General features: G+C 39.2%; 1 protein-coding gene across 2 annotated transcripts in view; it reads right to left on the bottom strand.

Moving 5' to 3' along the window:
- The window catches only part of LOC143639957 (WW domain binding protein VOPP1-like), a 96,045-nt gene that overhangs the window by 35,356 nt on the left and 35,126 nt on the right, over nt 1-25,563 (bottom strand). The window contains exon 2 of one of the 2 annotated variants that reach the window (XM_077107971.1): nt 9,661-9,719. The exons of the other annotated variant lie outside the window; for it this stretch is intronic. Within the exon in view, the coding sequence (XP_076964086.1) occupies nt 9,661-9,719 (59 nt within the window). The remainder of the gene's footprint in view (nt 1-9,660; nt 9,720-25,563) is intronic. 2 annotated transcript variants of the gene reach the window in all.

Raw genomic sequence — 25,563 nt, 5'->3', positions numbered from 1 at the left:
TTCTCCGCTCACTCTTCTGCTAAAGGCTTACTTCAACCTACTTTTTTCAAGATTTCTCTCTCGTTGCCCAACCAGAGACCTCTGAATTACTTGACTCCCTGTATCTTCATATCAGTTATCTTGAGAAATGCTTTTTAAACCCATAGCCCTCTTCCTCAGCTCCCTTCCACTGAAAGATCAGACTCTCCATATTTTATTCTCCTTCCATCTAAGTACCACCCTGTTTCCAAACACCCTTCTCAAAGACCAAGCTGACAGTATTGCCTTGCTCAGTGCAAAAGGAAGTACTGTTTCCTCAGAAGGCCACTTAAGACCCTTCTGGTTAAGCGTCACCTTCCTTTCTCCTGCCATCAGCCATCTTCCAGGTACCCTACAATCATTCTAGCCTATGATTCCCCCCAAATACCATACGTCTCCATACTTTCATGCCTTCCATGCTTCTTACATGCTCTGAAACTGCCCCTCATGCTTCAAAGTTCAGCTCTGTGGCCTGGGAGTTTAGCTTAGTGGTACAGTATGCCTAAACTTGCCCAGCACTGAAAAAAAAAAAAAATATATATATATATATATATATATATATATATATTTAAATCAGCTCTGTGAAATCTTTCTCAACACAAGCCCCATGTCCTCCCCCATTCATTATGTTTTTTTTTCCTTTTCAGGATTCCAATTTATAATTTTCACCATGCACGATTTTGTCGTGAATTGTTAAAGGCATCCGTCATCCACATCAGATACAAGCTGAAGAGCTAGTTCGTCTCATTCCTCTGTCTAGTCAGGAGCCTACCATGGTTCCTGGCACATCATAGCTGCTTTGCCTTAAGCACAAGTGATATTGTAGCAGAAAAGAGAATCACCACAGATGGAAACACTTCATTAATTTACATGAACTCAAAGAGTATAAAGCACACTGTGATTACAATGTCAATACACAAAGCTGGTGAGGATGGTTTGAAACAGATGCTTTCACACAAGGATGGGTCATTACCTCATGGCATCCTTTAGAGAGAATAATCTGGCAGTATTTATTCAGAGATAAAATAAGCATAATCTTTGATTCAGCAATTCTACTTCTGCCAACCTAACCCATGACAAAAAAATAAGTTCTAGTGCATAAAGACAGTATGTAGGAAGATGCCTTTATTAATTACTGGGGCATACTGTAATCCTTTTCCAACTTCTTGGACTCAGAACTGATTCACAAACGATAAGAGATGAAACACCATGTGTTATATAATACCACCAGCAGGATCTTCCTTGAAATATAGAAAACATCATTCTAAATAGAATTTTGAAAAGCTTCATGTCTGTTCAAATCTGTTCTAGCTGCCAAGTGAATACTGAAAATTCACTTATGAGCACTGCTTTAAATTTCAGGAATACAGTTAAGGAACTGTGAACCTCTAACAGTAGAAAACAAACAAGCAAACAACAACCTCCAAAGCTGTTTCTTCCTGAATTGACAATAATCATAGGGGAATGTGAAAATAAATTATGGTATATCTCTATCACTACCAAAAAAGATGAGGTTGCTTTGCATACAGAATTAGAAGAATTTTATTATGCATCATTAATTTAAAAAATCAAAATATATATATAAATGGTCACATTTTAGGGGTCAAGCTAGTGCTCTTGAGTGGAAGATTACAAGTGAAATATTCCTCTCTGTTATGAAGCAGAAAATATCTCTTATACCAAGAATATTCATTGATAAGCTCAACAAGAACTTGAAAGTGAGAAATGAATTCCTGCTTTAGAATATCTGTTTCCCAGCCTGCCTCTCCAGGCTGCTAACTAAAGGCAGTGCTTAACCCTTTCATCACTTAGAACAGAACAGCAGAGGTTTGGAAAGGGACATGTGGAAGAATGCAGAGTGAAACAAGCACTCCTCCCCTCCTCCACTCACCTTTTCCACCCTGTACATCCCCAAAGTTCTCCATGCTAGAAGGAGAGCCTGGTATATGGCACACATCAGACCCCAGTGTCTGACTATGGGACCCTGAGGGGAGCTCACACCTATGTTTCCTACTGGTCAAAGGTGGCCTTGTATCTGTGGACACTGGATCTGACCCTGGCACCTCCTATTCTAGGTAAAGTGACCCAGCTGGGCACTGGCTCTGCAAAGCTTGTTTGGGGAACCTAATTTGATACCTGTGAACATCACTTTAGCCATTCATGACATTATTTATTCACAGCAGAGAAATGAATCCAGAGAGAGACAACCACATAGGGTAATATAAGTCTTTTAAAAGAAGTTTCACACTCCAACAAGGGATTTAGAAATATGATCTGAGAATGGTTTGGTTGAAATTAATAAGCGGAGAAGAGTAATACTAGAAAGAAGAGCCTCTGTCCACTGCTGAATAAGCCAGGGACCAGGAGTGCCCAAAGGGCAGGCCCTGCCTTCCTGGTCTTTGACTCCACACCATCTCTTCTGGCTCTCTCCCTTTTAATGATAATCTGGAAATAACAGGTCCTCAGAAATGCAGGACCTTGATGGACCTATTCCTTATTTGCTTCATGTACCCTATCTTTTTGTTATCTTTACTAAAACGCCGTCCATCTATTTGTTCCCTTCCGTTCTCTCCCTTCAACAACAGAGCATGCAGATTCCCTATAGTCTCAATGAAGATGAAGCTAACTTCAAAAATGATTCTCCACATTCTTTTTTTCAGGGCACTTATAGCTGAATCAACAACTAAGATATGCGAGCCAACAGAACACCAAGAATTCATTTGAGCCCTGTACCTCTGCTCCATCCCTCTGGCAACCAGAAATGTGGTCCAGTCATGTAAGACTGCTGATCATACTTCAAGCCCAGGGAAATGATGAGTCTATCTTGGTGTCATTCGTTAGTAAAATTAGATTGTAATGGTCTTAAGGTATCCCCAGCATTCTAAGAATAAAGGTAAGTTAGGCATCATCTTTGGGGTAAAATCTTTTCTACCTGCCAGCTCCTTAGAAGGCATTAGGGTTTATTCACTCTTTTAAATCACTGATGTCCAGTCCAGAAAGCTCAACCATTTCTAATCTACCCTTGATTGTCTGGGTGATGACAGAGTCTCTTCTATTTCATTAAGAGAACAAGGAACTTGCACATCTAGATCATCAGCATTCTTTGGCATAAAGAAAAGTCGTTGTTCAAATTAATATTTATATACCTGATAGTTTGAAAGCTCCAATTCAGATATAATATGATGTTTAAGGAATTTCAACATCTGGACCAATGAGTGGGCACAGGCTCACAGATCCACCCAACTACCCAATTGTGGGATTCACACCCTTTCCTACTGTTGTGTCAGAATATGCAGACCTGCAGAAGACTCACTGCTTTGAAAGGAAAATATAAGGTGCTAGATTTGTATTTGGCAAGTAGGTTGGACCCTTAATGAGCTAAAATCCATCTCACATTTGCTGCTTGTCTCAGGTATAACACACGCACCATTTCTATCATTTGCCTTTTAATCTCTAGGCTATAAATTATTGTGAGCAGCCAGCTAGAGTGTCATGGAACAAGCACAATGAATCCTTGAGGACTATGCAGCATAGGGAACTGGGGCCCAGAAAGGTTTGGAGATTTGCCCAATACCACAAAGCAACCTGATGGCAGAGCTGAACCACAAAAGTCTCTTGACTTCCAGCCCCTAAAACATTCTCCAACACCCAAGACTGCTGCCTGAATCACGTCTCCATTTTCCATCCTTCCTCTAGGCTACCATTTGCCTGAGTTATTAAATATATATTGAATATTTTCTATGGGCCAGGTCCTGTGTTAGTGCAGAAGATAGGCAACTCAGCAAGACTGAACCTGTGCCCTTGATGAACTCCCAGACTAGTGAGGAGACAACAGACTTTCATTTCACCAACAATGAGTCATGTGAAGAAACATGGTCTGAGGTCTTCTTAGACACACAATCCTCAGCTAGAACAGGGAGAAAGAAAGAGAGAAAGACCCTTGTCAAAGGATTTCTAAAGAGCATTATATATTTATGATCAGTAGGAAGGTACATTGCACAGAGTTGGTGCTCTGTAAACATCACCTCTTCTTATTCCTGGGCTTTGTGTCATATCATATGCCTGACATACTAACATGGACCAGATCACCTCTGCCTGCTGCTGTTTCCAAGCCATCTTCCAGACACCAGATCTTTCCCTGGATATGACTATGGACAGGACAGCCTCTGGAGAGCTGAGACCACAAACTTCAGCTTTTAGAAAGTATATCTCTTGTAGACAAGAGACACTGCTCTTTATCTAAAATGTGACTCCACTGTCGGGAAGGGGTCAGTTACTGCCATGTGGTATCAATTCAGGCACCAAGGGGACTTCCAAATAACCTCTGGCAGCTGCTGTAAATGGCAGGGCTCTCTCAGAATTATCAGCACCCTACAATGATGCAGGTCTGTCCTCGGGGCGGTAGTCCCCGATTCTTAACAGTCAGAGTTCCATCCTTTCCTCTTCAGCCACAAACCCTGCCTCTCCAAGCTTCAGTGTGTGAAAAACTGCTATAATGAAATCACAAGTGTTACCCACAGTACAGATATTACACATTGTTACTGAGTCCTTCCTCTATATATCACAAACTTGATGATACACTGCACAACAACCCAAGATGGTAGGTAATATGAACGCATAGTACCTTATAGTGGCTTCTGCTCTGCACATGCAGAAGCACCAGATGCAGAACCTGCAAGGGGTGGGAGCTCCCTATTGCATGATGAGATAGAAGGTCACAGTGCTTCCTGTAGCTACCTGGGTGTGGAAGTGAGCTCCCGGATATGAAACTGTATTGAGCCTCTTCTCTGATAAATGCCACTTTTGTCTGCTATACTTTTTGGACGGGGAGGAAAGAGTACTCCTTTGGATCCATGCCTGCAGGGCCCTTGGCTGTGCTCCTTGGCAGGGCCTTTCCTTATCTTCTCATCTCCTGCCTCTTGGCAGCTCACACTGTGTTCTAAGCCTTGCACACAAGGGGTTGAGTGAGGGAATCCTGAGTGGAAGGAAAACTCAAGTACAGACTTGAGCAAAGGAACCTGATTTGGGGAGGCCACATGACCAGTTGCTATTTTTAAACCATACTGTTGCTAAGAGGAGACATCTAGTAAGCCCAGAACCAAAGTACAAAAAAAAAAAAAGACTCCATTTTAATTAAGAGCTTTCTAAAGGGCAGCTGCAACAGTAAAGAAAGGTTATGAAGTGAAAAGTAGGGAAAGAAAAAAAAAGGAGAGAGGCTTGAAATATGTGTTTCTCTATGGATCCCAAAGGACAAATTTTTTCTTCAAAAATAAGATTTTTTTTTTTTGGTACATATACATATGTAGTCTCTCAGCTCAACTCTTTTAAAATATCAAATGGAAATAAAACTTGCTAAGGAGAGGGCAGAAAGAGTGTTAAATTTAACATAACAAAATCCGAACAGGTGAGAGTGATATATTTCTAGGTATCTCCAATGGAAACTTAAGTATCATTAAAAAAAATTAGCCTCTATGAGCTTAGAACAGTGAAATGAAATTCAGAGACATGCAGAGAGGCAAGAAGGAGGAATGTCAGATGGGATTTCTGGTGAGACAAAAAGAAATTAGATTTTCAAATATAAAAGCAAAGTTTCCAAGACAAGTTTGCCACCTAGATGTTCTTTCCCCCAATGAATTCTACATGGTAAGTTACAGTCACAAAACAGCAGTGTTATTTGAAATATATTTCCTGCATGGGAAAAAAATTAATCTATAACAGCGTGGAAGGATGCCAACTTGAATCAACATATCTTTAAGGAATTATCCATTTTGGAGAATCTTATATAAAGCACTTTACCCAGAAGAAATGAAAGGAATAATACATTGGAAATGTATTTTTAAAATGAGATCTGCTATAACTTGTAGGTTTTTAAATGTAATGTTAGAGTTGCTTCAGAAATAACCAGTCTCACAGTATTACACCATAACCCTGAGGCCCAAGTACCTTCCCTGTCCTGTATAGCACAGCAATACACAAATGACATGTGGCAGACACTCAACAAATACTTGGGTTTGAGAGAATGAAGAGCAGCTGTCACTGCTTTTGGAGAGCACCTTGCACATAAATGTGTAGAGAGTCCAGGTCAGGGGCAGTGTAAAGAAAACAGATCGCTAGTCCATAGAGAGGCTTGATCCTGTCCTGGCTGAGCAACACGGTGAGCCCAGGCTGGCTAGGAGTCTTCCATTGCCTGCACCCATGTCAGGTTCAACTCCACAGAATCCCCAGAATTGGCTTAATTGGACAGCCATGTCTTCTGCAATCCCAAGCACTTCTAGTATGTGTTGTGAGCCTTCTGTGGCTACCACATGACCTGCAGCAAATCTATCCTTGGGCAAGACCAGCTTTGATATGGAAGCAATTTCTCCTTACTCCTTTTGGATAAAAACATTTCATTATCCAACTTGTTAGAGATCAGGGAGAATGGCTTTTGAGTGTTAACTATCCCAAGTGCTGGCTGCCTGAAGTTAAGTAGCTCTTCTTCTTGGCATCATGATGGGCTCAAGGTTACATCAGGACTCTGACATTCCTTAAATGTGCACAGAAGTAGCAAATTTAGTCTGTGGAAGAATTAATCACATGAACCTACATAGTGGAAATGTATGTTAGCATTGAGTATGTAGATATTCACATGTGACTTCAATTTTGACCATGATCCAGAAGGTCAGAACTTGTCTTCACGTTTTATAGAGGAGGAAATTGATGAGGTCAAAGAGCTGGTAAATAATAGGATGAAGTAATGGAGCTATTTAGAACTGGATAGAGGTGGTGAACAGTAGCACAGAGGATATTCCTCTGTGCTACTACATAGTTCACTTTAAAAGGGTTAATTTATTTGCTGAGTTTCACCTCAAATAAAAAAAATTGAACAAATATTTGAGTCCAGATCTTTTTTACCTACTTAAAATCTATGCTTAGGGAAAGGATACCAGAATATAAGAAATAATGACAGGGATAGAAAGCTGCACAAATCAGAGGACAAACATTGACTTGTGTCAGGCATTGGACAAAGTTATGTATGTAAAATGTTTATATTTCACTGCCACTTCCTGGGAGCCTTCAGGGAACACACCATGTGTTCAACTAGTGTTAGTGAGGACTATTCAAGGTGCTATATCAGAGCCAAATGGGGAAGGAGGAAGTTCTGACTTAGGGGAAGGGAAACGGAATCATGGAAGACTTCAATAAAAAGTCACCTACTGAGTGCATAGTGGGGACTGGAGGGACAGGCATTGCCTCAACATTTAGGAATGTGCCAGGCACTATTCTAGGCACAGGAAATTCCAAAAAGTGTAAGTCATAGCTCTGATGGAATTCAAAATAAAGAAAGAAGATATTTTTAAAAGAAAGAAAGAAAGAAAGATCAAGCTAAACTTTGTCTGTAATGTTTGTATTCATAAAAGGAACATGAAAATTTAGAAGGTATAAGATCTGGAGGAGAGAAGATGCATTCAAAACTTTCTGTTTGGTTCACATGAGCATTTAGAGAGGACTGGGTTCAAATGAGGGCACTACAAATACAGGAAGATCAGAAGTAGAATCAAGAGGACGAGTGGCTGTGGGTTGGGTTTTCCAAAGGCTATGCGATTAACGGCATTAATTCAAGTCTAGGGTATGCCTAGCCTATATTAGGTGCAATAAGTATTACTTGTTATTATTTCTTGGTTGAGTGTCAGTATTTTAATGTCAGTATCTTAAGTCATTAAAGTGACTTGACTTTTCATCTTTTGAGATAGTACATCTGGATCCTTCTCACCACTGGAGAAAAGGAAAGGAAACCAAAACAGCAGGTCTGAATGATGAAAGCAGGACTTGTCTTTGTGTTCTCTCTTAATGCAAAAATACTCTCAAAATATGTAGTAAAAATAAAGAAAGAAACAAATGAATGAGTATAAGAATAGCTGCTGACTCTCACAAATTGATCTACAAAACAACTGGAGAAATATCTGTTTTCAAGGAAGAACACATTTGAAGAAGCAGGTAATGCACCTTGATGCAAGAAGCTGAATCAAGGAAAGAAGGTAGACTAATGGATATTCATTAAACAGAGAAGAAACAAAATATTTGATCTCCCTGTTATCTCATAACAATTTTTCTTCAACCTGATAGCTCTGTAATTAGAATCAAAGTCCTTATGCTGCTGCTTTATTTTATAAGTGGGTTTTGTCTTTCTACAGTTGCAAAGGCTTTCTGCCAGGACCCCTGCAATGTGGGGTGTTAAGGACTCCTGCTTTTCAGTATGAAACCAAGACAAGACATTGCCAATTTCCCTGTGCTTCACATATGCATAAGTCTTCCTCCTTTCAGATTGGTCTCCCTAGACAGGTAAGAATAACAGAAAACAATGTACAATGTACAATGTAAAAAAAAAATGTACAACCTGGACAAATTAAGAAACAACACTTTTAGTTATTACAGTTGTCTCCGGAAACCTAAGGGGATTGGTTCCAGTACCCCTGCAGATACCAAAATTCAAGGATGCTCAACTCCCTTGTAAAAAATACCCTAACATTTGTACAGAGCTCATGCATATCTCTCTGAATCATCTCTGGATTACTTATAATACCAAATATGATGCAAATTCTATGTAAATAGTAGTTACACTCTATTGTTTAGGGGAAAATGACAAGGGAAAAAGTCTATACATTTAGAATAGACGCAATTTGGGGATAATCTGTGTCTGGCTGGCTGTAGTATGCATTTCCTGTCTAATTAGTCTATATACTGGAGTGTACTGTGCTTCTGCTATAATATAATTTGTGTATATTATTGAAAAATCTGATGTTTTACAGAATTAAATTAAGATATCAGAGCTTTTGGCAAAAATTGATTTGGAACAGTCCACACAAAACCTATGGAACTTCAAAACACAGACAAAAACAGTAATTGATATCCTGGAGAGGTAACCAGTTACCTAGGCAGGTGGCTGTGTAGAGTTTGTGGCTAACCCAGCAGATATTAATAATAGTAATAGGGAGAAAGCCCAGCACACTTTCATAAGAGCAAGCCTGACAAACACTGAGGAGGGCACAGGAAGGAACAGTCCCTGCCACCTGAGTGGAGAGCTATGCAGAGCAGAGCTACAGCTGCACCTGTCTAGGGCGTGGCTTGAGGGAGATGAAGTTGTGATTTCTCTTTCACACATTCTCATTCTCTCTCTCTCTCTCTCTCTCTCTCTCTCTCTCTCTCTCTCTCTCTCTTTCTCTTCTCTCTCTTTCATCCCTCCTCCCCATACAAGTGCACATACTACATGAGCTCAGCTGAAAACTATTTCTTGTCTTGCTCAAGACATAAATCTATTCCAATTGTTCTTCTTCTTTTGCTTAGGAAAATATAAACCAACATAAGTTTTGCCTTCCAAAAACACCTTGCACCTTTTTACCAATCATTTAGGAGGAGCTCAGATACCTCACAGAGCATGTAGTATTATTTCATGTGCTCAGAGTGACTGGTCTGAGCAGGTTGAATGCCCTCAGGGAGGCCACCTGCTATCTATGAGCACAGGCAGGGCAAAATCCTGGGGTGGAGGTTGGGCCATGCCTGGGCTTTCCCCATCCCATAACCCAGGCAACTACATATTAAAGAAATAATTCCCAGAAAAAGAGATGATCCCAGATTCAAATCAACAGAGAGGCAAATACTTACATATAATATGTTGGATAGAGTCCTTCAAAATACCAGCAATGTTTTTTGGCCTCTGTGCACTAGAAACAGAAGTAAGAGAAACTTTGTCAGTGGTGAGTAACTTGAATATCGTTGAGAAGATCTCAAACAAACAAGGAAGGAGGAAAGAATATAGCGTAAAAGCATGAAAATCTGGAGTGATCAATCAGGGCAGGCCAAAAGTTAAAGAGAGGCCCACCCTTGTTTCTCATGACTGTTCATTTAAATTTTTTAAAAAGGAAGGAAAACAGGAGTAAGCATTTATTTTCCTATTATTTGGCTGGCTTTCCACATTTCTAAATACTGTGACTATTTCAGTAGAAAGGTAAATTTTGTTGTTGTTTTGTGGTGCTGGTAATTGAACCCAGGGTCTCAGATGCTAGCAAGCACTATACTAAGCTATACCTCCAGTCCCATTTTTAAAAAGTTACATGGTATGATTCTTCAGATTAGTAAAGAATGCATGAAATAAAGTACTACAAAGATTTTTATCCCCCTCTCATTTTTTTAATTTGAAAGACATCTCCCACTATTTTAATATTTCTAGATCTTTATATTTCACAATATCCCAAATGCCTTATTTAAACTATTCACCCCACAGTTGGGACTTATATCTTCCAGATAGTGTAAGTCAGGATTCATGGGCAGCCCCCATGAGGCCCACCCTAGGCCCTCTCTCAGTTGCAGGAAGAGAAAGGTGGGAGAGGGAACAATGGGCTTTCCTAATAAGTCCAACTCCTGACATGGTAGAGATGGGTTTCTAAACAAAAAGGTAGGGCAGCTGAATATGCACAAGCCTTGGAGTAGGAGACCAGATGTCACCCTAGTGGCTCACATCCACCTCAAATGATTAAGAACAAGCCAATGTCACCAACTGCTCAGGGAGATCTCAAATCAGAAATGCTCTGACCTCCCTGAATAAACCTTTTCTAAGATGGCTCCACGTATGGCATCTATTTTATACTGTACAACTTCTACCTCCAAGATCCAGTCTCTTGACCCCTAGGTATAAATAAAACTTCCAGAATACTGTAGAGCAAAGCTACGAGTAGCACAGAGAAAACAAAGGCACAGAGAAAACCAAGCTTTCTTTGGGCAAGGCAGGGGCCCAAGGTAGGCAGGCAGCCGGTCCATCCCTTTGGCCTTTCTCCAGCCCCATTAGGTGTGTAAGGATGTCTTCCTGCTACGATCTGACTGACAGATATAACGAAGTTAGAAATAGACCCCAAATCTATAGCAGCACACCAAGGGAGAGGTGTGTGCAAATGTTATGGGTTATGCTAGCTAAATTAGGTGAGTTTTGAAAATAGCATTGAAACACTGGGCTTTCTGGAATGTGCTTTAAGACACTCAGAAGCATACTCAAGCAGTCTAGAGTGACCCAGTTTTTATTAATGGAAAATGAGTTTAATTTAGCTTAGGTGAGCTCCTGTCCAGTTCAAGAAATGAGGTTTAGACAGCCGAAGAAATCAATTTATTTTGGCAGGGAAGAGCAATTTCAGGTCTCTGCCCCAAATTACAATTCATTTCACCAGAGTCTTCTGTGATAAACTGGGAGACAGGGTGTTTCTTCCATGTGTCACTTTAAATGGGTCTACTTTATTTTCCATCAGAAGCAAACTTTCTTGGAACTTGATGCTCAAGCTTGCCATAGTCAGGAAACAGGTTCTCCTAATGGCTGCTGGCCCCAAAGGTCAGGGAACATCAGAACGCTAGTTGAAACCCTCCCTTCCTGTAGCACTGGCTGCTCCTGTGGAAAGCTCAGCAGAGACTCAGTCCACAGGCCAAAGAACGAGGATCAGTGGTGACAAAACCTATGTGGAGAAATAAAGACTCCTGCCTCCAGCATTGCCTGCTTTGGAATTTCCCTTTCAAGAGTTCCCTAAAGTGGTCACTAATTTGATAGACCAGCCCCAGGTTCCCTGGTTCTTCAGATGCCAAACACATAGAACTGATGTACTGAACTTTAGAAAGGATTTTTTTCTTTCAAAGTACTTTTACATTTCTGAATTTATATTTTCTCTGGATATGTGAATGTTAGGAATACCATGTCACAAATTTAAACCCTTAGTGAGTGTCCTGCTCAGAAAAGGGTGGGTGTTCTGCTCAAAGTTTTTTTATAATAATGAAATTAACACCCCTTGGCATTGTTTCTCCTGGCCTAACCAACATTACCCTGAGAAGCCTATTTTGTTTGGCTCCAGCTCCCTAGCACTGTTCTAAGACTACAGGATAGCAGAAAGGCACAGGAAGACATTCAGAACTTATGGTACTCCCAGCTCTGTCGTTGGTAGGTTAAGAAAATTTGAGGAAAGTACACTCTTCCAGCCTCCACCTTTTGACCTTCAGCTGCACTTCTGGTGTGTGTGTGTGTAGAGTGTGTATTTGAATTTATGTATGTGGGTGTTCAATAAATGCACTGAACTGTTATATATATGCAGCACAACTCCCAAGTACTCTCAGACATGGCTATTGGTAAAGACATTTACAAAAATGTCAGGAAAACTACTGATGTATTTCTCTTTAATTGCTTATGATCCTTCTTCATAAATATGAAATACCATATGCACAGGATTACTTATTGTGGCATTATTTCTAATATCAAAATCCTAGGAATGAGGCAAATGCCTGTTCAGAGAAGGCTGAATAATAAACGACAGCTCACTCACATTCCAGAGTACTATGAAGCCCAAAGGAACGCAGTTCTCAGAGACCCCAGATATTTCCAAGTGAATCCACATTATGCAAAAGGATGCACACCATGTGCAATCCTCTATAAAAAAGGAAAATGGTACATTTGGCTTTTTACAGAAAAGAATATCAGGGAGTGAAACAGTAAAAACTAATGAACATGGGCTTACTCTGGAGTCTGGGTTGGGTGGAAGGAGGGATGAGATTTCTCTGAGGATATATTTTATATAGTTTGACTTTTGGATTGAGTATTTTTCACATTAAAACAAAAAGTAAAGTTGAAAGGTTTAAAAAAAAAAAACCAGTCTTGAGGGCAGGAGGTGTTGCTCAGTGATGGAATACATGCTTAGCATGCACAAAGCCCTGGGTTTGATCCCTAGCACCCCAAAATAAATACATAAAACAATAAAACCCACTGTTCTGAGACTGAAAACACTTACTAAGGGCTATCATGATATGTATGCACATACCACTTCATAGCCAGAAGCAACCAAGTAGCACAGACACTATAAATTTAGTGCTCACAAGAAAATCACACACACTCTGTTCCTGGGACCCTCCCTTGTGAGGGCATCATTTCTATTCCACTCTTCCTCATACCTCTCAAAACTTTCTTTCTGGCTTTTTTTTTTTTTTTTTGGAGGGAGGGGGGTGCTGAGGATTGAATCCAGGGCCTTGCACAGGTAAGGCAAGCACTCTACCAACTGAGCTATGTCCCCAGCCCTCTTTCTGGCACTTTTGCTGGGATATTCTGTAACTTCACTGGTGCCTACTCGTTGCTCATGCTCATTCACAGTTATTTGTTGATGACTTTTTCTTACCTAAGTATAAACCCCACATCATCCCTTTTTTAAAAGCCACTTTTAAGAAAATGGATGACTGTTGGGCTAGGGATGTGGCTCAGTGGTAGAGTGTCTGCCCAGCATGCATGAAGTTCTTCCTGGGTTTGTTTGATCCCCAATACCACAGACAAATAAAAAGAAAATGGATAGCTACGTTTCCTAAAGCAGAAATGGACAGCTATATTTCCTAAAGCAGAAAACACCTCTTCTACTGAGCTACCTAGCATTAAAATACAGCTTGCTTTTGTCACTACTGAAAATAGTGTAAGCTTTTGAAATTTGCTAATATATAGGAAACATCTTCACTGGTTTGGTAGCTGAATTTTTGCAACAGCTTTCTTCTAAGGAGTGGTAAGATTATAATTAGGTGTACATATAATATCTCACTAAAGTTAATATGTGGCATTATTCCACTTGACAGTTAAGTAATATGAAGACCACAAATTTATAAAGTCTCATTAATTAGTTGAAATTTCAATTAATTAATGAGGCTGGATGAGGCCTCAGAAGTCTGAATTATTTGTATTGTTGAGCCTTTCCTTTAATAAATGCTTGCCAACTGAATACTAGATGTCAGCCAGTCTGCAGAATGATGCAAGAGAACACACTCCCTTTGTGGTTAGAATGCAGAGTAGTTTCATAGGGGCAGGAGGTAGAGAGGAAAATTCCTACAGGAAACAACCCAGGGTTGAAGAGCAGATAACATCAACTTGAAGTTCACTGAGAAGGACCGCTTCACCTACCAGGTCCAAGTCTAGGATAAGCTCCAATATGCAGGGCAAAGCCAGCCAGCAGGAACTGTGGAGCTGTGGTCTAAAGGGAAGTTTGTGAAGAATGAGGAAGAGGGGTTTCCTGAGCATTCCCAAACACTAGTGGGCTCTCAGAGGTGGCTTCCAATGGCAAGCAGGGGGTGTGGACTGGGGAAAGTGAAAAAGAAGGTACTGTGTTCAGTCTTACTGCAAGAAGCACCCAGGTAGAGGGACAAAGAAGAACCCACAGAGGAACATGAACCAAAGAACTGGACAAATAGATTCTGGTTCTCACTGACACTTACCAACCACATTGCCATTTAGTCTGTGTCTGAAATTCCTTATTTCTAAAAAAGAATATACTTTTCCCTGCTTAATCTCTCAAATTCCTTTATGAAGAAAATGAAATTAAATATATCATATTGAGACCTACCTAGTTCAATGAATGCCACAGCCAGATAGCATCTCTGTCCTTAAATGTGTATCTTAAAGCAAGTTTTCTTATGTGTCTGGGATAAATGATAATGAATCCAAGGCTTGTTTTATTATAATCATTTATCCTCTAACCAAAAACCATTGCTTTCAAAATTCTTGAGGACAAAGATTCTAAATATGGAATACATTATATTTATGCAACATTTGGTTTCCAAAATCTCCTAAAAAGAAAAAATCCCTCTTAAAAAAAAGGTCAATTTTAGGGGTTCTTACCCACTCCTAAATTCTACCTGTTTTGCAAAATACCACCATGGTTCCCTAAAGACTGACCATCTACCAAAACAGAACATAAATCTTTAATATCTGTCAGAAGAGGCCAGCTGTTATCTTGCGTCCTCAGTAGTCAGGACATTGTACTAAGTTCTGGCAAACAACAGGTCCTCTGTGAACTTATTGTGTAATATTTCTTTCATAAGTATAACAGAAACAACAAATCTCTTCTTTAAGAGATCACAAAGAGTAGTAATACACAATGCATAGACTATTAACAAAGTATCCAGGATCATGAGAACATGCTAACATCAGGAACAACTCAACTGAGGGAATCTATGATTTCAACTGGAAAGGTCTGTAATACATCCGTACTCAAAAAAGAATTCAAGGATCAGGATACCTACAGAGGTAGTTAAGCCATCCTAAAAATAGTTATCCATATTTAGTCAGGATCCAAATAAGACCAGAAGAACAAATCCTTGCTAATCTCCAAGAGTAATCCTCAATTGACACAAACTCTTCCACATCTACCTGTACAGAATATGGGAGGACCCAGGACACAATTTCCAAATTAAATAATAAACACTTTTTTCAATCCCAAGTTAAAGCAATAGTTGTACCACACTAAGATATGGTTGAATTTGTGAGAATTTGAAGCTATGACTTTGGGACACCCAGAAATAAATAGCAGGGTCTCTAAGAGATTCAAATCAATGTGAATTTTGTTTAAATTCTACCTTTCCCCTTTGTTCAATGTAGAAGTTGAGGTGAGATCTTCAGGTGAATTGCAGACAAACTAGCAAACTAGTGATTCACTAACAGAACTAGGCCCCCTGACACCTGAAAGAATAGGCCTTTATTTTACTTATCATGTCCATAGTTTTAGCCAAACAGTCTGTCCTGAGCCAGTAAGTTCCTGATTTGCTTTGAAGTGGTGGGACAGCCCAGCAGGATCAGCCCCAGGAGTCTGTCTTTGTCAAAGGTGAGAGGCCCCTGCTAAGCCACAGTGCTGCTTTCACATTCATCAAAGCTGAACTTGACACACAGGCAATGAGATCCTGGCTGTTCACAGTTCCAACCCAATTAGAGTGGGCACTTTACACTCTGTAGAGACTGAGAACAAAGGGAGCCTCTTGGATGCTGGCCTTTCTGGTACTCAGGACCTGAGACAGAGGCAGAGGGCAGCTGTGAGAGGCCCATTCAAGTCAGGACAGGAATTTATGCAGAGGATGACATACCCCTTGAGGGTAATTATCTAAAGGTCTCTGAATTTCAATTAATAAATAGGAATGATCATACTTTAAATTCCCATGCTGGAATTTTCATCAATTCCCTATGTGCTAATTACTTAATCCCTGGGTTTATGAAAAGAAACACATCTTGATTATTTTTTTTTACAGATAAGAGTATGAGGCTTCTCACAAGCATCACTTATTAAAGGAAAGAACACAGAGAAACTTTTAACATCCTCCACTTATAGAAAAAAACACATCAGCAATTCAGATACTGCCACAAGTAATGATCAGAGTTCTGGTACTGCCTACTTTTGAAGATTCTGTGGAAATTTTTTAGTGTAAGACATAAATTAGTCCCAGCCACATATCCCTGGGAAAATTCTGTGAACTCTCATGACTTACTCTGAATAAATTTTCTTTGATTTTTCTGCTTTAGTTTTTAAGTAGGGGAGCAGGTTTCTTCAAGGTCTCCAACTCAAGCAGGTAAAAATCTCATTCCCAAATAATAAAAATTAAGACACAGTATTCATTAATAATCAAACAAGTGTAAATCATAATGTGGTTTTATTTTTATTTTTTTAATTTTATTAAGCATCCACTGTTGACAAAGGTATGAGGCAAAAGCCATGTCACATAATACTACTGGAAAAATAAATGTAATGTCTCAGGAGGAAAATTTTTCAACACGTATCAAAAAAAAATCCAGAAATATATATAATTTCAGTGAGGTTATGACATTTACCCACAGACAGTATTAATAATTGAATAAGCATTACTAAGAAAATTTAAAACTAGAAATAACCAAAAATAAAAATTTGAAATTTATATTTTAAGATATAAAATTTCAAATTACACTTAAAGTTTAATTTTGGTTAACAAAATATTACAAAAGATATATTAGTCAGCATTTGAAATAGAGATACTAATACATGCTAAAATGAAAATATACTGCTTTTAAAAGCCAATAAAACAGTATACCTAGAATTAGGGATTTTTGTTATAAATTGTAGGAGGAAGAAATTAAAATAGGTAAGTACCAAAATACTGATAATTAATTATCTTTTCAGTTATAGTAGAGATGATTTCTTTGCATTGTAGATTTAAGTAGTCTTCAAATTTTCTGTATAGAACTCATAGAATTTTATTTTAAATCTCAAATAAATTTTACTTTAAAAAGCATACCACCTAGTATCCAAGATGGAAATGGAAAGTTGATATGAAGAGATATTTAGCATACAGAAATATAAGTGGTTACAAACAAAAAGAAAACTATCCAACTAGGGATTAAGTAAAAAGTAACAGAGGAGTAAGAAAAGAAAAGAAATAAAGAAAGATAAGAAAAAAATTCAAAAGGTTTGGGGATGTGATTCCCTGGTTCTCCCCCCACCGCCCCCCCCCCCATTGCACCAAAATGCATATGTTTAATTTCACTGATACACACACACACACACACACACACACACACACACACACACACATATTAATATGAAAAAGAATGTAATCACTTAAGCTAAATTTATAGGGAAAATTATGTTAAAAATATCTTTTAGTTTAAGCCTTAAATTCTTCTAACAATAGCTAGAAATTGTTGTGGCCAAAGCAAGGGGAATATAAGAGTCTTAGATTAATGCAAAAGGTGAGATCCACTGGAAAACCCCATACACACTCAGACATTCAGAAGTCTTACTCATTCTCATGTAGAATAACAGGTCTGAAAACCATGACATCTTTTTAAACAATTATCCATTCATTTAAAGTATAATTCATGGTGACTTCATAATTGAAGGTGACTTCAAGCTCAATTTACTGAGGCTTAATTTATATACTATAAAAATCATTCATTTTCAATGTACAGTTTGGTAAACTTTATGAAATGTATACACTCATACTTCCATCACCCCAATCCAGTCTTAGAATATTTCCTTTTCCCCAAACAGTTCCCTCATGCCATTCTGTAGTGAACTCCATCTGCTATTCTAAACCATGGCAGTACTTTCCTGCTTTCTATCTTTATAGTTGTGCCTTTTCTACAAGGTTTATTAAATGAAATTATGCAAGTTATAGTCTTTTATGTCTGCATTCAATCCATCTACCCTGTTGCACATATCAGCACTTCTTTGCAGTATTCCATTGAATGGATATACTACATTTTTATTTATCCACTCACCAGCTGATAGACATATGGGTTGTTTCTATGTTTTGATTATTGTGAATAATCCTGCTTAAAACATTGCATGCATGTCCCAAACTGCCAGCCCTCATGATAACTCCTCACATAACTTTTCCCTCCCTCCCTCCCTCCCTCCCTTCCTTCCTTCATTTTTGTTTCTAAGGCAGGGTTTGGCTATGTTGTCCAGGCTGGCCTTCAGTTCCTGGGCTCAAGTGATCTTCCTGCCTTAGCCTCCAGAGTAGTTGAGACTATATGCACACATCATTGCACCTGGCTTGCATTTGTTGTTGTTGTTGTTGTTATTATTGTTTTGTGGTTCTTGTTTTGGTACTGGGGATTGACTTCAGGGGAGCTTTACCACTGATCTACATCCCTAGCCCTTTCTATTTTATTTTTTATTTTGTGGCAGGATCTTGTTAAGGTATGCAGGCTAGCCTCAAACTTGTGATCCTCCTGCTTCAGCCTTACAAGCAGCTGGGATAACAGCTGTGCACCACCATGCCCAGCTCACATATAACTTTTTGAGAAACTGTCAAAGATTTCCAAAGCAGCTACACAACTTTATATTCCCAACAACAACAAAAAAGGCTCTGGTTTCTCCATAACCTTGCCAACACTTTTCATCTGTCTCTTAGAAAATAACCATTTGGTACTACATTAGTATCTCATAGTAGTTTTTTAAAATTTATTTGTCCTAATTTGTTATATAGGACAGCAGAATGCATTTGAATTCATAGTACACATACAGAGCACAATTTTTCATGTCTGGATGTACACAAAGTAGAGTCACATCATTTATGTCTTCATACATGTACTAAGGGTAATGATGTCCATCTCATTTCACCGTCTTTCCTACCCCCCTGCCCACTTCCATCCCCTCCTATCTAAAGTTTCCCCCCATGCTACCCACTACCCCATCCCCATTATGGATCAGCATCTTCACATTAGAGAAAACATTTGGCATTCATCCATTCACCTGCAAATGCCACAATTTAATTCTCTTTTATTGCTGAATAATATTCCATTGTGTATATATATATCATAGTTTTTTTATTCATTCATCTACTGAACGGCATCTAGGTTAATTCCACAATTTAGCTATTGTGAATTGTGCTACTCTAAACATTGATGTGGCTGTGTTATTAAAGTATGCTGATTTTAAGTCTTTTGCTTATAAACCAAGGAGTGGGACAGCTGGGTCAAATGGTGGTTCCAGTCAAAGTTTTTCAAGGAATCTCCATACTGCTTTCCAGATTGGTTGCACCAATTTGCAGTCCCACCAGCAATGCATGAGTGCACCTTTCCTCCCACATTCTCACCAACACTTATTGTTGTTTGTATTCTTAAAAGCTGCCATTCTGACTGAAGTGAGATGAAATCTTAGAGTAGTTTTGATTTGCATTTTCTGATTGCTAGAGATGTTGAATATTTTTTCATATATTTGTTGATCGATTACATATCATCTCTGAGAAGTGTCTGTTCAGTTCTCTGGCCCATTTATTGATTGGATTTTTTTTGGTGTTAAGATTTTTGAGTGCTTTACATGTCCTAGAGATTAGTGCTCTATCTGATGTGTGTGTGGTAAAAATTGGCTCCCATTCTATAGGCTTTATTCACCCCACTGATTGTTTCTTTTGCCGAGAAGAAGTTTTTTAGTTTGAATTCATCTCATTTATTGATTCTTGATTTTATTTCTTGCACTATAGGTGTCTTATTAAGGAAGTTGGGGCCTAATCCCACATAATGGAGATTTGGGCTTACTTTTTCTTCTATTAGGCACAGGGTCTCTGGTTTAATTCCTAGGTCTTTGATCCACTTTGAGTTGAGTTTTGTGCATGGTGAGAGATAGGGGCTAATTTCATTTTGCACATATGGATTTCCAGTTTTCCCAGCACCATTTGTTGAAGAAGCTATCTTTTCTCCAATGTGAGTTTTGGGCACCTTTGTCTAATATGAGATAGCTGTATTGATGTGGGTTAGTCTCTATGTCCTCTATTCTGTACCATTGGTCTACCAGTCTGTTTTGGTGTCAATACCATGCTGTTTTGTTACTATTACTCTGTAGTATAGTTTAAGATCTGGTATAGTGTTGCCACCTGCTTCACTCTTCTTGCCTAAGGACTGCTTTGACTATTCTGGGTCTCCTATTTTTCCAGATGAATTTCATGTCATAGTAGTTTAAACTGTCATTTCCCTAATGCCTAATGATGAAGAGCATTTTTTCACTCTAATTCAATTAAAAGGTAAAAACAGTAGCTGTCATATATGTGGAATGTTTATTATCTACAATTGATTTTCATACAAAATCTCACTTAAAAGCATAACCCCTCTGAGTTAGGAGGCATATCCATTTACAAATAGTCAAACAAAGTTCTCACAGATGTGAATTAACTTACAAAGATAGCACAAGAAACAAGTGGAAGGTTGGGATTTGACTTAAGGTCTGCTGGTCTACAATGTCTGCATATTTTCTCTGATGGTGGTGAGATGTCACCAAAATCCAAATTCCTGTCCTTTGGAATGTCCATCATATCTTACACAAGAAAATGGCCCAAGATTTATTGTAGACATTATTTTACTAGCTAAAAGAAAACTAAAATGACAACTGAATTCCTATGGAAGACCTTATTGTATTACTGTACCTCTGAAATAAGTTTTATAACTTACTAGAAACACTATCTTTCATCATTCCTCATCTCAGCATAAAATAAGGCACAAAGCTCTGATCGGTTTTGCTAAGGAGGCTGTGCTCAGAATGGTCTCTGTGCTCAGAATGGCTAACATATCACAAATAAATCACAAAGGAAAGGAGCCCAAAGTTCACCCAGGAGATGACCCATGAAAAAATTATCTTGTAAGCTCAGAAAAGAGTTTTTAGCTGCTAAAACTATTTAGAGGTACGACTTTGGAACACAGAACAATGTGAAATGATATATGGGCTTCAGCCAAAAAGGTTTATGTGACAAATTTTCCAAATGCCACAAAACAGCATTCATTCAAAAATTGATGACTGGGAAATTTAATTAGAATGGTCTGAAAGCAGTGATAACAGATGGAAATAGCAGTGCTACTGTTATTTGCTGGCAACTAATGAATATAAGCAACCTTAATTATGGGCCCTATTCCAACAAAAGCACTGAACAGAGCCCAAACCTTTGGATGCTCTTCCTAAGGGCCTAATCCAGAAAACCCACCCTTTTAAATGTAATCACACAGAATGTAAGAGCTGGGGTACAGAAAAGTCTCCAGGTCTGCTCTGCAACCATCTGACCTGTAACTGGGGCACCTGCTTTGAATGACATCATAGGATGTGGCTGAAAACGGTGAAACGCTGTTTCCAATGACTTGTACCCCCAGAATGGGACAACTGAAATACACCCTCTTCTCCAGTTGGGCCAAAATCTCTGCCAGTAAATCCAAAACTTAATAATCAAGACTAAGGAATAAATGTCAACTTTTCACCCTTTTTGGACAGAAATGCCTAAAAAAATTAAGTATTACAGGCAGGAACAAAATGTCAAAAAAAGTGGATAAGAATTTTCTAACAGGTTTTATATCTCCCTCCCACTTGGATTACATTTTAGAAGGAGTGCATGTTAGATTCTTCGATGACATAAATTCCCGAATGTCTACATTCTCACTTAAAGATGTACTAGAAATTGAAAAAAGTTGAGATGTGACTAAAACACGCCTTCAGGCTGAATCCATGTTGGTGTCACCCACATTTTAAAGCCAATATGACTTCTTGGCCCAACACCTGCTTCTGTGCTTGAGTGGCCTTGGTCAGGTCACCAGATGCCATCTAGCTGGGTTCTTCTACAAAAAGGAGAGGACATATTCCTATCTTGTCTTGAAGTTTAAATGAAATAAGGCATACAAAGTGCCTTGCACATGTACAACTACTATAGGCATCTTCTGGCAAGTTGTCATATCCAGTACTGAGAGGGCTTACTCCTGAGAGCCATAGTCACAAAAAACTCAACGAAAGATGCAGTTCAAATTCAATGATGTCTCTATGGATAGTGGGAACACAGAACCTATGAACTCAACCATAGTGAATTAGAACAAACTAAAAGTTTACAACTAGACCTGGTTTGATAGGACCCCCTTACTGAGTCAGGCCTCTCGCCTGGGATTCTATACTAAAGTCAAAAAGCTATTTCCAAGGGTCTAGAAGACTGTTTTCTCTTTTGAATAGGTTTACTTTTAAAAGTTAAGGGACTAATTTTCATAGACAAATTTTGGGGAGAAACAGAAAGGCAGTTCTGTGCTGTCCTGATACACTATTATTAAAAAGTATATTCACTTGGCTCTTATCTGGGGGATTAGACTCCCAGTGCATGTTTGAAACCATAGCTAGTACCTAAACCCTATATATACTATGAAGTTCCTATATATACATATCTATGATAAATTTTAATTTATAAATTAGGCATGATAATAATAATAAAATATAACATAACAATAATTGTGATAAGAGTTATATGAATATAGTTTCTCCCTTGCTCTCTCAAAATACCTTACTATATTTTTTTTGTACTTTAAGGCTGTGGCTGACCACATGTAACTAAACTGTGGAAAGTGGAACTGAGGATAACTGGATGGCTGAACTCAGATGTTGCACATGTATAAGCTAAAATTTTGAGGGCTAAGAACATTAAGTGTCAGTTCTGTCTCAATCCTGAACACCATCAACTTGATCATTTTCTGTTTAACACCAGCTCACAAGAATGATTACTTGTAGGAGACCAACCTTGCATGAGACTGAGTCACACTCCCCAGCTGGGTGCTGAGGTGCTCAGTCACAGAAATGTGGCAGAGCTTTCCCCACCCTTCTTGGGTTCGAGGGTCGGTGTCTCATGTGGGTAGGTCTTGCTACAGCCCCATGGGTGAAGCTATACTCACCTGTTCCTTTGTAATATAACCCCTTGCCCTGTTTAGGATAGAATCTTCCATGGAAGTGCCTTGTGTGTGTCCCCTTCTCTTACTGTGCCCTTGGGTGTGGCCTACCCAGGTGTCAGTCAACCTGCTGACAGTGGACATCATGAAGGTAGACTCAGCCCCCTGAAACCTGACCCCTTGCCTCATTTGAATAGCTTCTCCTCAATAAAAGGGGTCAATGTGTGTGTGTGTGTGTGTGTGTGTGCGCTCTCTCTCTCTCTCTCTCTCTCTCTCTCTCTCTCTCTCTCTCTCTCTTTCTTCCTGTGGACACTTAAGGTCAGAAGAGCCATCACAGTGACCCCAAAGAAAAGGTATTTGTGTCTCTTGTGTGGTTATTTTGCGCAGCCCAGTCAGCCCAGTTCAATTGGAGTAACCCCTGGGCCTTTTAGTCCGAGAACAAAAACCTGGCAATTACTAAAGCTGGTTCAATCAATTACCTCCAGGACAAACAGAGAGGCTTATTTATCTGCACCTTCTACATACATGTTCCCATGGGGCAGCACCCAAGGGGACAAGGCAGAATACAACATCCCTCTCAGGAAGGTCACCACTGTCAACCCCTCAGGTAGTTTTACCTCAGGAAGGTCCCATCTAAGGATCTCCAGAGAGCTGTCCCTTACAATACTCTGATTTATAATTTCCCATAACACAAAAGAAAACTCCTCGAGTGAGTCAGCTTTAGGGATCAGGATTATTGATTATGTGTTGTTTACCTTGGGCTTCTAGCTACAAAAGAGGAAGTGGTAGCATTGTGAGGTAAGATATTAGGGAAGCATCCGGACTCAGTCTCAGGCCTGGAAATTCCCAACTCTCAGCTTCTGCAGAAATCCTCTTACTGTCCACCCAAAGAAATTCCCTTAAAGGGAGAATGGAAAAGAAGAGTTAGATACAGAATAAACAAAAACAGGATTATATGTTTGCTATGTGGATGCATCAAAGGGTGCTCATTTTAGACCTAAATCCCACCTGGCCTTTTATTCTCAGTTATCAATGTGGAGATGATGATCATTTACTATGCAAATTAATTCAAATGCCTTAGACCACAATCAACTACAAACCTATATCATACTATTTTAAAATCTCACACCTCATTTTAACGCTGCTCACCCAGAAACCTCAGCCCCCATCCCAGAGCTCCCAGGATACAAGGCCATACCCTAACCTGGGCCTGTGTCTCTACCTCAGACGCCTCTCTCAGGTTAAGCACCTCCAGTCCCTTCTCTGGCCCTGCAAAGTCCCAGACAATTTCCTGGGGCTTCAATATACCAGTGCATCCCCATTCCAAACCCACGGCACCCTATCTCAATACCACCTAAATGCTATTTAACTTAAATATGAATTTGTTCCTAAACAAGAATCTGTCAATGAGGACTTTGATGCCACCCACCTCCCTTCCCCTAGAGAGCCAGACCCTCTCATTCTATACCCCATACTTCTTCTTTGGTAGCTTTACACAATTACAATGATTTCCAGTTTGACGATGTGAGAGGTGGTGGAACTCTTAAGAGATGGGAGGTAATTAAGTTACTGAATCATCTCCCTTGAAAGAGATGGAGACAGTTCTTACAGGACCTGGTTAGTTCCTGAGAGGGGAGGCTGTCATAAAAAAACAAGCATTGCCCTTGACTCCCTCTTGCTTCCTGTCTTACTCTACGGTCCCTTCTGCATATAGCAATGTTGCTTTCTGCAACATTTCATCACGCTGTGAAACAGCCAGAGAGGCTCTTATCAAAGGCCAAAGAGATGGAACTGCCTGACTGATCAGCCCCCCAAACCATGAGCTAAATAAACTTCTTTTGTTCATAAAGTATCCAGCCTCAGGTCCTTTGTTACAATAAAAGATAATTGATTAATACAGGTAATTTCTACTCACTTCCTCTCATTCTCATAAACAAGAAAACACGGGCATACCATGTGCTCAAAAATTAAAGGAAATATATACCCAAAACATGCTGGACACATGATTTGAGGGACTTTCTTACCCACCTCTGACTTACAGCTACATTCAGTATATTTCATGGGTTCAGCTCATGATTATTTCTGATTATTTCTAGTTTCCTCTGACCCTCATTTTTTTCCTTTTTGTCTTACTGGTGTGTGGGTTGGTGGTAGGAAGGTGAATGAAAATATAACAGGAAGGAAGATGGTAGAAATCAGTTCTAAAAGCAAAACAACTCATTTAAGTACTGCAAATAAGCAATGGCTTTTCTGCCTTGAACAACTCATTTATGGAATAATATCAAACAAACATTTTATGACTGTCTCCCATCTCTGTCAGCTACCAGTTTTAATAGCTACCTTTGCGTTATTCTTGTTAAAAGGTATATTGGAAAATATTTCATGTGCTCCCCTCCTCCCTTAGGAGAATAGGAGATGGAGAAAAGATAATGTACTACCAAAGTAAAGAAATAGCAAATGTAAGCAGCTGATAAAAATTTCTACAAACACATAACAACCCGATAGATATCCTCTGATTTTCTAGTTCAAATATCTAGATTCTGTTGATAAATTCAGCTGTCAAAAGACAATCATCTGTTGCTTCATTTCTC

This window comes from Callospermophilus lateralis, unplaced genomic scaffold (assembly GCF_048772815.1).
Source record: "Callospermophilus lateralis isolate mCalLat2 unplaced genomic scaffold, mCalLat2.hap1 Scaffold_101, whole genome shotgun sequence".
Taxonomy (NCBI): Eukaryota; Metazoa; Chordata; class Mammalia; order Rodentia; family Sciuridae; genus Callospermophilus; species Callospermophilus lateralis.
The sequence above is the reverse complement of the archived record's forward strand: the minus strand, read 5'-3'. Positions and strand labels throughout refer to the sequence as shown.